Consider the following 16744-nt stretch of genomic DNA (forward strand, 5'->3'; position numbering starts at 1 on the left):
TCATCACCCCTGCATTGTATTACAAGATTCTTGCCAATGAACAGCCCTCAGATAGAAAACACTATTCTACAGGGACACTGTTGTATCCTGAGCTCACAGTGCTGTGCAGCAGAGAAAGGTCTGGCAATCCCAGACTAAAAAGGGGACGGGAAATAAAATAGTGAATGTTGGACTTTGTGAAGGTCATCCACTAAAACATTTATAGTCTGTTTTTAATTTTCTGTTTCAATGCCTACAGTAGGCTAGAGGCTCTAAATCCCGCACTGGGTCGGAAAGAGTGTAAAAGGATGGGGGTATTATTATATTTAATGTCATCAAATCCAACTCCAAATTGATCCTATGCACGACTGTTGCCCGTCGTCTGTGTCATGCAGCGCTGTTGTTATTTAAACAACTCAATAAGCTTCACATTTACTGACATGGCCCTTCATTACTACGTGTATATATAATGACGTTTTTGGTTTGAGCCAGTGCCACACACACTTTACTGATGCTTTCATGAACTAAAATACATGGTGAGACCAAAAGACACATTGTTCTGCTCTGGATGGACAATAAAGTTCTATTCTACTCTATAGAATGTTAAGGAACAGTTTCCCACATTGTTAGCTTGCACTTTTCACGAGATGTTTTGACATTAAGTGAAATAAATAACACGAGCCTCAGCCTGTACTGATTTTTTGAGTTTCATTATGTTACATTTTCATCTCAGTGTATACTTCAACACCATGTACACACTTAGATGAAATGAAACATAATGAAATCAAAATGAGGCAAGCACGATTTTGGATTAGACCAGGGGAAAATATAATGTACAAAAACATCTAAAGTTTGAAAAGATAAGGGACACAAGTATATATATATATATATACATATATATATATATATATATATATATATATATATATATATATATATATATATACTTATATATATATACATATGTATATGTATATATATACACATATATACATATGTGTATATATACATATATACAAATATGTTTCAGTGATTTAATGGCTCAAGTTTCAAATCAAATTACCTTTACAATTGGAGGAAAACAAACAAACAAAACAAGCCCCTGACTGGTTTGATAATTTCTCACATCCATGACATGAATAAGTCTCAATAAACATTCAGGACATGTTCTTCCCCCTTGCATTTTGTACAATTAATCAAGTTAATGATGCTTTGTTTGGGGCTGCCAACTACAGATCACTTAGCCCTTACATGCATAAAGCTATTTAAAATACAATATTCCTGATTTTGGAGAGAGAGGAACACTCGTTCATCAGCCAGATAAAATCTTTACGAGGGGGAAAACAACAAGCGAGCGTGAGACAAACACTGTTAATAATTAAACAATGACATTTATATTTTAAATGTTTTGCATTAATGTGGACTGATGAAATGCATCCGTAAAGGTTTCAACTAACCACAACTGCAAATAAAGCTCTCTGCTATACATGAAGACGCTCACATGCAGAAAACCGTTTGAAAAAAAAATAAAAACATCAATAATTACTGTATACTGCTCAGGCTGACTCGACTGTAATATTTCACTGAACAGAGCCAGATGTCTTTACACCAAACTGTACAGCAAATGTTACATAAGCCAGCCTTGCAGATGGTGTCAGTTTAGTTCATGCAGAAAATAAGGAGAACGCTGTTAAGTTAAAACAAACGAATGGAGGGTTAATTAAAGTGACTTCTGTCACTGTATGTTTTCACAAACTGCCTTTAAACATTCCCATACAGAAAAACGCATGATTTCATGTTCAGCGCTCAAAGGCACAACTATTTCATCCAACTATAAATTCACTGGTGAATCGTTTCCTATGCAAATCAAAATCGCTTGCACTGCTTGAAACGGATAACCCTGAATGGAAATACATCCAACACAAAGTAAAGAAAACTTAATTGATTTTTTTTAAATCCGGTTAATAACTGCAGAACTAATGCAAATAATTGATAATAGCTCAGTTTAAATTTAAAAAAAAAACTCTGACCTTGTTTACAGACTTCCTTTTCATTTTGTTAAGGGTCTATGAACATGTCTTCTTTGAGAAAACATTTTGCTGTAGCTGTACTATATGCTGCTGGGCCGGTGTGTGTGATCTGAGGCTTTTGCGGCAGAAGTGACGTCCACATATGGACGCACAGCTGGCCCGAGACAAACTCACCACCACCACACAAACAGCTGAGCGACGGTAGGGGGAAAAATTGAACATGTGATGAGTCACTTCCTTCCTTATTATTCAGCGAGTTCCTCCTGCACTTCCTCCCCTCCTTAAACTCACCCCACTGCTAACAAAAAGAAACAGAACAGCTTTAATCATTCATCACATTAACCAGGGGTGAATTGTGTTTGTCTTGATCCTCTGTGGATTCTGATTTTATCCTCCTGGATCACAGCGTGCACAGCGCAGCGATGGTGTGAAATAACTTTAAAATAAAGCAAAGAAAAATTGTCGAATAGATTGCGTCTGTCCTTCAAGCTTGACAGACTTTGAGTCTGATCACAGATAACATTATTCATATGCTGCCTTTTTACTCTTTACTCTGACCATGTAATGTCAGTCATTAACAGCGACAGGATACATCAATGTCATTTTGTCTCTGTGAGCTGAGAAAATAATTCAACATCACTCTCCGTTCACTGTGGTGGTGAAGTTAAACCCATATGGACTGCTGGGTCTAGACTATAAATGCATGTAGCCAAGGATGATATGGTTTATTACTCCCTAGGGGTAAAGTTATGGTTTTGCGACCATATAAGTTATCTTTATAAAAAAAAAAATGTTCAGGAGCAAAAGTTGCCGTCTGAGTTGTGGCTCAAAATAGTCCTTTATTTGCTTTTAAATAATGTCTGTGAGGGTTATTTAAAACACACATCAAAGATCACGCAAACAATCAAAAAAAATAAAACGTATAAATCAAGATGACAAAAAACTGAATGAGAAACAGAAGATGGATTAAGTAATATATCGGAATAGACTGGATTCAGAGAAAGAACAGAAGATGAAATGATCAGTGTGTGTGTGTGTGAGTCACAATATCAGAATGCAGTAAACACTGGGCTCCATTTCCACAGTGTGATGATGAATATTGGCTCCAATAAAAAGAGAAAGTAGAACCATACACCGTCTACATCTGAATTCATTTTATGAGATAGGTTAGTATTGCTGTGATATAGGGCCATGTTACAGATCTTATATACTGTACATTTATCATTTAAAGTTTCATCTCTCATCCAATTTTGACATTTTCCCCTATTTATTTAGTGATCCGACTAGAGAATACTAGGTTATTAAGGGGGAAAATAAACTGTGATCATTAAGTAATCCCTTAATTTTTTTGGGGGCAATATAAGAGTGGCCTGATACATCTTTAAATATCAGGTTTATACGAGTACACATTGCAGCCTGAAGGAGGTATGGCTAATGCAGGCCTGTGTATAAATCACTGATGAAGCATGATTTCAGCATTTGCTAAAAAAAAAAAAAAACACACACCTGAGGGTTCCCACGAGAAAGTGTGTGAGCCAAAGCTCAGTGGTACACATTACATCCCTCTGAGGTGTCTCTCTCCCCTGGCACAATTTAATGGCCAACTTGGCCACGACAGCCAACTCCACTGTTTCCACAGATGTCCCAGTTGCTTTGCACATGGGCATCCATGCACATGCACTTATGTTCTCTGCTGGCACGTAAACTTCAAGGCATCCGGATATAATGTCCTCAGGACAATCCCTGCTGTCCGACTGTGGCTACGCACGTGTCTGTTGACATGGTAACATATGTATCGCATGATGCGTCGACTGGACCCATAAGTTTAATGAGCCACTGAAGCTTAAGGCCAAAACTCCCAAGTGAAAGTGGAAGATCCACTCTGGCCGTGGTTCTCAAACTGTGGGAGCTTCCTCTGGTGGTACTTGGAGAAAATCTTATGCTGATTTCTCTATACCAGTGTCCTGAAAGGTCCTTTAAAGGCCCCGAAAGGTCCAGTATTTTAACGTAATGTTACTTCAACAGCTCGATATTTTCTCAGGTGGTACATGGTGTAAAAAGTTTGAGAACCACTGCACTAAGGCAACTACCTGACCTTAAAGGCACGATACAACATAAATATATGAAGCATAACAAATATTTCATAAGCTTCATCTTGAAGTGGGCTCACAAATCACACAAAGGAAGTGGAGTCGGCTTTATCTCCAGTGGATTATTTATTTTGGCCACACAGAATACTGGAGATCTCATTGTGTTGCAATTGGGTTTGAGGATGAAATCAAAAAATCTCAGAAAAAATGAGCTGGGGTGAAGGGAACGCAGCACAGCAGATTTCAGAGGTGATGGGAGGGACCAAAGTAGATTTTCTGCACCATGCTCATGCACTCGGGGAGTTACTAAAGGAGTCTCCATACCTTTGGCAACCACTGAGTCCAGATGGTGGGAATCTGGAGCATGGGGGGGATGAAGTGATGGCAGGAGAGAAAGTGGAGAAGGGATGGAGGATGAAAGCGAAGGGAGTGGAGGATAAGCAATAGTGGGCAAAAACCCCAGGCCTGTTGAGAAAAACAAATGGCTGGAGGGCACTATCTACTCCTCTGTCTCTGTGCTCTACCCATTTCACCAGAGAGGGCTGATTTATGACACACACAAGACGGTGGGGTGAGGGGGCATTTTAAATGAAAAAAGTGAAGAATGAGGGGGAAGACAACATGGACAAAGAGAGGAGGAAAGGACATAGAAATACCGAGTGGAAAACGTATGATTAGAGGATAACAATAGAAGAGAGAGGAAGGGACAGTATCAAAGAGGAGAGCTACCTAAGTGGCAGAGGATCAAAGTGACAAATTCTCCTCCTGTGACCCCGCAGCTCCTGTCTCTAATGGGAGGTCTGAGAGATTGAAACCTTAGCCAGAGTTCCTGTGGTCACTCAGTGTGGCCAAACTAATTTGGTCCTGTCATAACAACCAAAAAGGAGATGGACACTTGGCCCCTCTTGACGAAAAAAACAATCTAAAAAAAGATAAGAAAAAAGGGGGATTCATGTGTAGTCTTTCTGAAGAACAGCCTTACAGCACGAGGCAGAGAAAGAGACACGAGTGATTGACGTGTCCCGCCGATGTGTTGATTGTCATTCAGTCTGACAATATGACATTTGTTTTTGCAGTCTGATTGTTATTGAATTAATTGTCTAAGCACACACAGAGGAATCCACACCAATGGAACACAGTGTGACTGGACTGAGCTAATGTCAGCTGTCCAACACACACTTAAGTTCTAAGAAGACATCACACTGGATGGCTGTAGACATACGGATGTGCACCAAAAGAATAAATACAAAAGACCTGTACAAATTGTGTGTATGACGGCTAAAAGTCTAACTTTGAAACTGCAGTGTGTCACTTTTAAATATAAACAAATGTCTGTTACATTCAAACCTTTGTCTCATGAGTGCACACAGTGTTTATTAGGCCTATCCGATCCACACGGCTCTCTGTGTCTCTGACTGTTTAGATCTCAACGACGCTCCTGCACTGAACTGATAAGTTGTATGTCAAGACAGACAGAGGCAACAGCAACATTGCGCTACTAAAGCCAGAGAATGACTACAAACAGGTTTGGAGTATGACTAAAAACACAAAGAAGTGAATACTTCCATCCATCCATTATCTAACGATTTAACCTCCACTGGAGGGTCGTAGGGTGTGCTGTACCTTTATCAGCCGACATAGGGCGATAGGCAGGGTACAGCCTGCACCGTTCGCCAGTGCATCACAGGGACACACATAGGGACAAACAACCACCCACTCTCACAATCACACCTATGGTCAATTTAGAGTGACTAATAATCCCAATATATGATGTTTTTGGACTGTGGGAAGAAGCCAGAGAACCCAGAGAAAACTCCTTGCACACACAGGGAGAACATGCAAACTCCATGCAGAAAGGCCCTTGTTCCAACTTGGGCTCCAACCTCGAAATCTTCTTGCTGCAAAGGCAAGAGCACTAACCACTACACAAACCGTGTGTCCCTGACCACAAAGACTTTCAGAAGTGAACTATAATGCTCAAAAACCCATTGTTTGATTGGATATTTAATACTTCTTGACCACACCCAACCCTGTCCTGCTGGTGTATGCACACAAACAGTCCCTCAGTCAGAGCCTGATGTCAGATGAAAGTTTGATCATACAAATAATGTTACATCGTTTTCTGTTCCCGGGTGAAAAACAGAGGCAGAATAATGAGATCAAAAGTTATGCGCTGCACAGCTTCAAATGCTAATTGGTGAACTACTTCCTTGAACAGCTTAATTTTACCCATTTGGCTGTAGCTGATAAATGTGGCAACACTGGAGCCATTTCAACTGGTCTGTTTTTCAGTGTACTCGTGATAATGAAGCTGCTTTTGTGCCTAAGACTGCACTAACCAAATCTTAATCCTCATTAAAGCGATATGGTTGTTTAGGTTGAAGCTAGGTTGGAGTTGATTAAACAGCAGATGTCTTTACATCGAGCCAGATAACAGAAGCGAGCTTCATCCATTCATCTTTCAAAAAGAGTTTCTACAGGTAAATGTGCCATTGAAATCTGTGCAAAATGGAAAGCTGGACATGTATAATAGCAGTAACGCAGGTAGATTTGACAAACTGTCAATTGGATGGACACTTTTTTAAGAAATAGAGTTTACCTGTAACCTGGAAGGTGCATTTGCCTGCACCGGCCTCATTGATGACATTGCAGGTGTACTCGCCCCAGCCGTCCCGATTCAGGCTGCGAATCGTGTACTCTGTCTCGTCCCTCTGGGCATCAAAGGCTCCAGCGTGGAGCAAACGGTTTGAAAGGAGCCACTCGAATCTCAGCACACGGGAAGGATGTGCTCGCAGCACCCTGCAGGTCATCACCACAGGTCTGCCCAGGCCTTGACGCATTTCTGTATAAACCGGCTCCACCGTCGGAGGGTCTGCACAGGAGAGAGAAAGGCTTAGACGAGTTCAACTAACATTTCAATGGGGACAGAGACGTTTTTATGAAGAAAGCCAATGCAATGGGAATGAGAAGGAACATCATGAAAGCTTTAAAGTGGGCAAAGAATAGAAGGAGTAAGGTGCAACGATGCCTCTTACAGTCAGACCAGATTGTCTGTGACCTTCAGAAGTACTGCAAAAAAATAGAAAGAAAGTCAGAAAAGACAGGCAGGTCCCAAACCTACAAGGATATGGTGTGAAAAGAATAAATGAATACATTTAAAAATCTAAACATGAACATGTTTTAGAGAAAAATGGCTGCAGGCAATGCACAAAGAATTTTAAGACATAAAAAGATCATGCAGAGACACTGAAAAGGAGATAAAAATCTCCAATATTTAAACATGAGTGGGAGTCATGAGCCGAGAAGAGAAGGGAGATTGAAGGATATCGGATGTAAACTTTAAACCATTAGCCCAATACAGTCAAAACGGTGATAAATGAAAAATGACATTTGAGAACAACTGTGGGACAAAGGGTGCAGAGTCATCAATTTTGCAGAAAAGCTGGAAGAATGTTCTGAACAAAATTAGTCATGCTTCATAAAAAATTCCCAAAACAGGATGATTAAGCACACCTCAGTCTTTCAAAATGGAATATTAGGCATACACTTCAGAACTTGGCAGGCTTCAGCTCTTTCGACTAAGACAACCTTGTGGTGAATGTGTTAGCCAGACATTACAGAGCGGGGTCAAGGACTGAATATGACCTCAAATATTGTCTCGAGTTTGTTTTCTTCCACAAGGGCAAAATGGAAGTGCTTGTGTGTGCAAGCACAACAATGGCATTGCATAATTTCCCCATCTTGAGCATCCATGCTCTTGACATGCTCGTCGCACAGATGCTTGACAAGAGTCACGGCAGGGCTTGAAGCCAGAACAATCCTTAGGAGAAGAGACAGACTGACACTGAGCCCTGTAATTGCCTTCACATTTGCATAACTTCAGTCAAAGTAAAAGAGAGGGCGGGTAACTCAAACCAGGGCTGGAATTTTAATTTCCAAACTGTAATCTGTTATGGATCACTGATTACCTGATTGAAACTGTAATCTGCAACATAATCTCCAACATCATTCACACTAGATAATGTAATCTAATTACGGAGCCTTCTGAACTTGAGAGAATATGCAATTAAAGAGAGATTTTAAAAACACAAACACAATTAAAATGTACAGCAGATAACGTGATCACATTATTGATGTCATTATCTAAGACCATAATCAGCCCTTCTCTAAAATTTTTGAATGTACTGAAAATATGATGCACATAATCTCAACCCAGGCAGTGGAGAGATTTACCAGGACAGAGAAGTGCACAGGGACAGTCACAAATACCTCATTCCCACTGGTCAAAAAAACCCATTTGAGATCGGGATTACATTTCACCACTGGGAATGTGTTTAATGACTTTGCAACACACTCATGTTTTTATCTACTTCAGGTGTGATCAGCGTCACCCATAACCTAAGCTAAGTTCTTCTCCATTTGTGGCCCAATGCTACGACATGCATTCATCTTCCTAGTAAAAAAAAAAATGCAACACAGTAACCACCATGGAGGTATTACAGAGAGCTACTGTAGTGGATTGTGTTTCTTGCTTCTTTCAACTAGTTTGCTTTATGGCACATCTGTGTCTTCCCATGTGTGCACAGTTTATTTACAATGTGAACATTAACTTGTTACTGTAGATATTGAAGAATAAATACTGCAGAATTGTGAGCTTGATGTGGTAACACAAACACACACATACACAGGCAGTTGTCTTTTTGTTCAACAGGTTGGCCTGGCCACCATTAATGACATAAACTGATCCACTATTAAGCATCTTACATTTAAAAGTAATCACTCCTGACACACTGGGAAACAGAAGAACTCTTCTAAGAGGTTTGGTCTGTCGACTTCACCTGATGCCATTCACAAGCTGGAGGCTAAAGTGGCCGTAATTGGTCTTAAATGAAAGAACAATTAAGGCCTACTTCATTCCGCCTTTCTTGAGCTTTCACCCAAACCCAGTGACTTAACTTTGACTCCAAAAGATCTGGATTTCTACTTATCACATTACAATTGAAGGGTTTGGTGTGTTGGTGAATCAAAGCCCAGCTCCATAACCTCGTTGAGAGCCACTAGACACAATTACAGCAAGTGCATTTCCATTCACACAGAAAGACAAATTGTTGGGGGGTCTACAGTAAATCAAAAAAGGCTTATGTAACCAAGGGTACGTGCCTCGTCTCCCCCCCCGCGCATGTCCTGTGAAACAGCTGTCTGACAAACATGAGGCAAAAAAGGAGCAAAAAGGTCCTCTGTAACATTCCCTGTGCAAATATTCCCTGTGCAGAGCTCGCTATGGTTAGTGCAGCAGCCCGAGTGGTGAGGGCTCAGAGTTGCTGTAAGTCACACGCTAAGGGAGAACCCTGAGCTCTGGCTGAGAAGTAATCCATCATCAGTCACCGGTGGATACCTTGACAGTAATGTGGAGAAAAACAACATTTAAGAGCGCAGAGGCCTTTTCCCCATGGTCCATTTGGACTGCCATCTACAGGGAGGAGGGAATAACAAAGATGTGGGAGAACGTCGGGGGCCGTGTGCATTTGTGTGCATGCCAGCACTTTCTGAAATACCGCATCAGTGGTTTACAATAAACCTCAACTTCAGTCAGAATGGGTTTCATTTTTCATCCATATGCTTCAGGTGAACGCATCAAGAGGATGAGCAAAGAAAACTGAATCAGAAAAAGTATACAGTACCGTGTGGCATGTGAATGTGTGACTGCATTGTTTCTGTGCAGAAGCACGCTGATGTTTTGCTTAAATAACAGTGTAAATATGATGACATAAAACACGACCAAGTAAAAGTGCATTTGAGTAAAACTGTCTCAATATTATAAGCAAAATATACTTAAAGTACAGAAAAATAAAAACACTCAGTCCGGTGCAGAGTAATGGCCCGATATATTATTCGGCGAATAAAAGTCAGTGTGCGAAAAACAGCTGAGTCTGAATTTGCAGGAGGTGCTGTGGCCATCACTTACAATATCAGCCACAAATATTGGCCGGATAAAAGGAAATAAAGAAAGAACGCTTGTCTCTTCCTTGCTGTGCTTCCAGTGAGTGTGAAGCGACTATCAATAAAAGTCAACACATTAAAAGCTTCCGTATAACAGTGAGGCGGCAAAAGGCTTTTAATGTGGAAGTTCTGCGGTGTGAGAGTGTAATTAGAGATGTGTGAGAGAACATCATATTATCGTCTCTATGAAAGCAAAGAGTAAACAAGGAAGAGGTTTTAAGTTTGCATTAATTGGGGTAAAAGGAAACCATAAACTCACAACAGATTAAAGTCTTGCTTTTTTCTGCAACTGGAGCAAATATTGGAAAATTAAGGATGGTTCTAGGCTCTGGAACAATAAATCCATTTTTTTTTAAAAATCACCTTCTAAATTAAATGTCAACCATTTTGATAACTGATTTATCAGTTTGAGTGATTTTTAAATAAATAAAACAAGCTCACATATTTTTTCAGCTTCTTAATGTGAATATTTTCTGTTTTTTTTTGCTCCAGATAACAAATAAATCACTTAAAGGGGTCATATTATACCCTATTTCTTCAAGTTAAACTAGTTCCCTTGTGTCCTAATGAACATGTCTGTGACATGCTTTGGTCAAAATACCATAAGGATGAAGCACCACAGCAGTTCAATCACCCTGCCAAAACAGCTCTGTTCAGAACGCTTGGTTTAGTAGTATCTCTTAAGGTCCACCTTAAAAAACTAAACTTAAGGAACAGGAAATGACATCAGCCACAGAGGCTACTGGGAGCTAACAGCAGTTAGCATTTGGAAAAGTGATCATATGCAGGCTCTAGCAGGCACATTGCTGTCATATATAACATGTATCCACTGGACAGATAAATCCTCTGAGGCTGGAAGTTTGTGTAGAACTCTGTGCTGCACTGTGGAGCCAAGAACAGAACTTTTTCGCGGACTTCACGGACTTCCGGTTTTCGGATACTGTTGCCCTCACCAGCACTCTAGCGTATTTTACGGACAAAGCGGAGCTCCGCGAGACAACAATTCCAGGAATTTAGCGTTTAGTGTGGCGTCCCAGTGAGCGCGGAAGTCAACATTGCGTGTTTTATCTCCTGTACTTAGACTGAGGTGAGTCATCTTTTTTTCACACTTTGCCGACTGATAGAGCTTCGAGAGTCCCAAATATAAGGATTTAAATGATTAAAAAGTTGATTTTGCATAATATTTCCCCTTTAATAATCAACTTAATTGATTGTGGAAATATTCATTAGTTGCAGAACTTGATGGATCTATACCACTGAATCTAATGTCACAGCCATGAGGATCTAACAGTACCGATATTTCCTTTTATTTATTTTTTTCCTAGTGTATCTTAAAAATATGTACATGTAGGTTTTTTTTGATTGCATCAGATTTTACTTTTTTTCTCTTTGTTGGATATCTGTATCAGAATTTTGACCAGTATCCGACTGATACCAATATTCAATATCATATCAGCTGATTCATACAGGAAAAGATGTAAAGTTGTGTAAAAATCTGCCTTTTTACACAAAATAATTTTCATTATTCGGTACATTTGAGGTTTGAAGGTGAAAGTAAATCTATAACTTCTAACAATTAATATGAGGCCTCATCACAAGCCAAACAACGGTCATAATCCATATAACATTTTAATTTAGATCACATTTCTAATGTAAAACCTTAAGCAGTAGAATCAACAATAATGTTTCCCTTATAAAAATGTAGTGGAGGAGAAATATAAAACAATGCTAAATAATAAATATAAATATTATAAACATACACTTTTCATCAGTTCTGCATGCCTCATGCAACACTACTTGTTTCCTCCTTGCTTCCTGTCTGTTAGCATATGTTGGAATAACATGTGACATAACTGTGCTCCATTCAGAAATATGTCACGTTTTTTTTTCCCACAACAGTGTTTGGGCAGATGTTCGTGGGAGTGTAAAAGAAAAACAGGGGCCGTGTTTTTGGATGGAAGCAAATGCATCCTTGTGGGAGAATAATCTTTGTAGCGTGCTTCATTATTGAGTCTTGATAGAGGAAAATACATTCATTAGGAAGTCAAACAGTTATATACAGAATATTAAATGATAACCCTGATTCAACTGATTTATAATGAGTCCCTGTGTTGAATAATGTAGGGAAACAGTGCTTCGCATCAGTGCGCCCTCCTTCCCTCGCGCTGCAGCCGCTGCAATCAAACAACGAACTTAAGCACCATCTGCATTACCATATTATTATTAAAACTTAGGGGTAATTTATGAGCATAAATACACAATTAATGATAATCAATGTAGAGTCTTCTGTGTGAGGGGTAGCATGGTGATCTGCTAATAGGTATAGCTCAGTCATTGACCAACTTATGAATTATTCTGTCTGTGCTGCGCGAAGGCTTGTGTTTACAACCTACATATTCGCTGACCTTCTCTGGTGTGGATTTAATGCAGCTGGTCAAGTCAATATTGTTCCATAAAAAAAGGTTAATAAAATCCCATCCCCAAACGTGGTGTGTGTGAGCTCTGCTGTAATGCAAAAGATTAATTTGCTGGCGTTAGGCTAATGTGAATCACTCTAATATGATTCACATTAGAGTGGGCCTCAGGGGCCGGCATTGCAGGCCTTCTTGATGCAGGAAGGAAAATTAATTAAAAAACAACAATCGTGTAATTCTGCTCATTACTGTCCCCTCCACATAGGAGCGCTTTATCCGGGTATGTCTTTTTGATGCAAGTCAGATATAGCAAGGGAGTCTGCTCAGGGAGACATGGCTGCATGGTTGCATCAGGCAGGTGTCATGGACGATGTGAGGAGGAACAGAAGGACGCTGGGATAAAAGATTCTGGTGCATCTGTGCTGAAGTAGAGCTTGATAAGTCTCACTCTGACAGTCTGTGGTATCTAGGACACTGGGAGACCACTCTATACCTCCATCTTCCCCTCTTTTTCCTTTGTGTTCCTTCACTTCCTCTCTCAAGCCCTTGGACCATGCCAAGTCGGTTTGACTAAGAACATTAGGGTGTCACAGCTTGGGATTTGGCGTTCGCAATTCTATTAGTGTGACAATTCTAAAAGGCAAACGTCTTCCATTCCTTCTACCTCCCCTCCCGGCGTAGCCTCTGCCAGCTAACGGATGCAGGTTTTTTACATATCAAAGCTGTTGACTTTGCCACAGTCGTTCCTTCACGCCGTTAATGCTCTTTGCTTCAGAGGACTGTACGTCAGTCCCTTGATCAAGTAAACGCGGCTTTGCACATGGCTCACCACCAAAGGCGGGTTACTCATGCTGGGACCTGGAAATGGAGGCGAGAAAAGCATCTCTGAGGGATTGGCTAGTGCTTACACGCCACAAGACAGGCCAAGAGAAATGAAAGAGGGGACATACCGACAGGCACACGGAGCAAACAACAAACGGCCGGCCGAATTGTGTTAATTGAGTAAATTCCGCAAGCTGAGACAGACTAGAAAAGGTCCGTGTGCTTGGCCAACCTTACACAGCCATAAGACGTGTACACATCACAGATACATTACACCAACACACTCTGATTGTGTCAAAGCAATCTAAATTCAATTCAAACGGGGATTGTTTGTGCTTTTTATACAAAGGCTTTGATGCCAACTATTAATAAGTCACAGAGTTTGATGAGAATAATTGGCTCTGAAGCGAGAACATGGCAGAATGATTGATTTATCAATACCCAAGGCCTAATAAGCCTCTTCATTATGTAGTCTGCTTTAAAGATGAACAGATGAAAGAGATGTATGACATCAAGAACTATAGTGCTTTACTAAAACCATTCTACATAATTAGAAATAATTGCGTTCTCAGAATGAATTCTTTTGACATTAAGAGACAGACTGTGTCTCTCCGTGTCTTGTTCTCTGTGTGTCATCCGATGATGCAACTACATTCCAAAGCAAATCTATCCGAGGGAAGGGAACAGAAGAGTCTCATTCTTCTCTCCTCTCTCACCTCAAGAGACGTGTCTTGTCTATCCGAGTGTCACTAACAACCATCTCTCCCTGTAAGTCACCCCTGTCCACTGTCACTGAGCGTTAGGGGACAGCAGACAGTGATATGAGGTGACCTTTTCAAGTTGCATGTCAGAGGGGAGCCATTTTTGTCCGAAAGTAACGTTAATGCTGACCTCTGCGATAAAACGAGGTCAGACAAAGGCTGTAGCCTTACATGAGGATTCTACCGTTGTTATTTTTGAAATTATAGTTCTACAACTGTATATCATCCTGGATTTAACTAGGGCAGTATGAGAGTATAGAAATAATGTAAAACCCTGGGCTTTTGATTTTTAGTGTTCATCATAGCTATTTAAGGACACCTGAATTTATAGTCTCAGGGTCTTGTTCCACCTCTCCTCCCCCGAGATCGTCTGTCACCAAAAAGGCAGCTGCTGACTGAAGTGAAACAGTTTTTCTTTGCCACGTCCTATTATTCTTATTTGTCATTTTTATGGTTAGTCATGTTTGACATTATTTTCAGACTAAGAGGGAGCTCATGGCGTATACAGTGTATACGGTAAATAACACTGTAATGCAATGCAAACATGACTTGTGCTCTTCAGAGACGCTGGCCTGACAAAACAGACATAATTCATGAAGATAATAAAGCATAGAAATGTGAAAACAGCGTGTCCCACGAGTGTTACAGCCATGTTACACTCATCCATCTTTACGGGCCTCTGTCTTAAACACATATTTTTATGCTGCAGTCCTATTCTTATGCATGTTATTACAATGACTGTGTGCTGACCTAGAATGCATCCTGTGTAGATGCAAGCAAAGCACTGTCACTCTGCTAATGTGGTGCTAACGCTAAATCTCTGTGTGGTGTATGACATCAATGCTGTGATCAGACTAGGGAGACATACCCAGCAACACAATACATTAATAAATAAATGACCAGCTTCATAAGTGCAACCTTTATACCTTTATGAAGCACTTAAAGTGGTTTTATTTATTGGTTGGTTTTTATCTTTTTAGTCCCAAATTTTTTATCTGTGCGAAAAGGACACACAACAGTAGTTTTCAGTGAAGCTCCAAGAATTTTTATTTTTAGCTAGATATTGTCAAAAATGTTATATTGACATGAAGGTGAAAGATGAGGGGTTATTTCATAAACGCTGTGTAATTTCAGCTGCTAAAAATATTCAGCTGTGGCCTGTTTGCTTTTACCGCACTGTGTTTTTCTATTGTAGTGAGACACAGAGTAACACAGTACGTAGCCCTGCTGCTCTCCAAACAGCAGCAGGATCACTGTGACCTATTGTTGCTCGTGGCAGTTAAGTGCTTTCTCCTGAGGGGAAGCAAAGAGGAAAACAGCATCATCCATTCTTAAAAAAATTCTTAAATGACTGAGGCAGTCGCGTGGCGTAAATGTGCGTTAATATTTCACATGCAGAACATATTCGGCTGTTGTTTACATGTGGGGCCAACTTCAACGTGAGAAGGTTGAGTGAATATACAGTACAATAGCAGCATTATTTCTGATCATTTTTGCACGCAACAATATGTATTTATGCCACAACACTCTATCGTTGCACGAGGCAGCAGCGTGCTGCTACTTAGTGAAGGCCAACTTAGAATCTAAATCCTGTTTACTTTGTTTAGTGTCAGCACTGGTGCACACACCAACCTTTGATATGAGCCGTCGTCACTGCATAATCATAATGAATTTAGTCAAAACGTCCACACAAATTGTCTTCAAAGCACATCAAACATCATTAATTGTGGGCACCAACTAAGCTAAAACGTGGATGCCATTGCAAAGAGTACAATTTAATGTGGTCGTGGGAGTGTCAAGTGAGTATTGAATCAAACCTGCAGTCATAATTCTGTTTGTCACACTTTAAAAGTTGTTTGGTATTTGTCTGCCACCGTATGTATGGTAAATTTAATGCTTTTGACAATCAAAGCAGCGTGCAGCATGTTAATTGCCGTTCATTTCAGAGTTCCTAATGTGATTACGGTAAATTGAGATGGAAGAATGCATGGATCAACAAAGTAGGCCACAGGAGGAACAATAGAGCCGTGGCTATGAGACTTCAGTTTTTCTATTTCTTGCAATCACTTGGAAGAGAATGGTAAGCACCCTACATGGATCGCTTTAATTTCCTTTTTATCCAGCTTCCATTCTTATGTCGGTGGCAAGAATCATCCCCAGCCCTTGAATGAATGGCAGTGCATGGAATCTCTGCTGTTCATTTGCAAATATTCCAGTCATATCTCCACAAAAGAAGACTTGTGTGAATAAATTAGCTGCTCACCAATTAGCTGTTAAACCATCTTTGATTGTCACATCTTTAACAAGAAGAGAGGGTTTCTCAGTAAACTGCAGTGGCAGGGTGTCCGAGGCTGGAGGAAGATTCTCACTGCCATTTCTTGGCCCTTTACTTGGCCCTTTACCCTAACCTTACTCTGATTCTGAAATTGTAACCTAAGGCTAAAAGTTACCGAATCATAAAACTAAGTCTTGAACCCTAAAAAAGTCCTATGAAGTCATGAGGATCAGAAAAATATTACTTTTCCTTAACCAGCGAAACACTGGTCCTCACAAAGACAGAAGTACAGGGACACAAACACACACACGCCCACAAATAAACAAACATGGACAGATCTTAACAAGTGTGGACATCCGTCTCTAGTGCTATG

At 40.3% G+C, this 16744-nt stretch overlaps 1 protein-coding gene across 1 annotated transcript in view; it reads right to left on the reverse strand.

The window, feature by feature from the left end:
- Positions 1-16744, reverse strand: part of LOC310935101 (MAM domain-containing glycosylphosphatidylinositol anchor protein 2) — a gene marked incomplete at its 3' end in the record, with an annotated part of 167480 nt that overhangs the window by 35853 nt on the left and 114883 nt on the right. The window contains exon 10 of the mRNA XM_083898940.1: positions 6699-6971. Coding sequence (XP_083755066.1) covers positions 6699-6971 — 273 coding nt within the window. The remainder of the gene's footprint in view (positions 1-6698; positions 6972-16744) is intronic.

The sequence above is a fragment of the Microchirus variegatus genome, assembly GCF_963457635.1.
Source record: "Microchirus variegatus genome assembly, chromosome: 12".
Lineage (NCBI taxonomy): Eukaryota > Metazoa > Chordata > Actinopteri > Pleuronectiformes > Soleidae > Microchirus > Microchirus variegatus.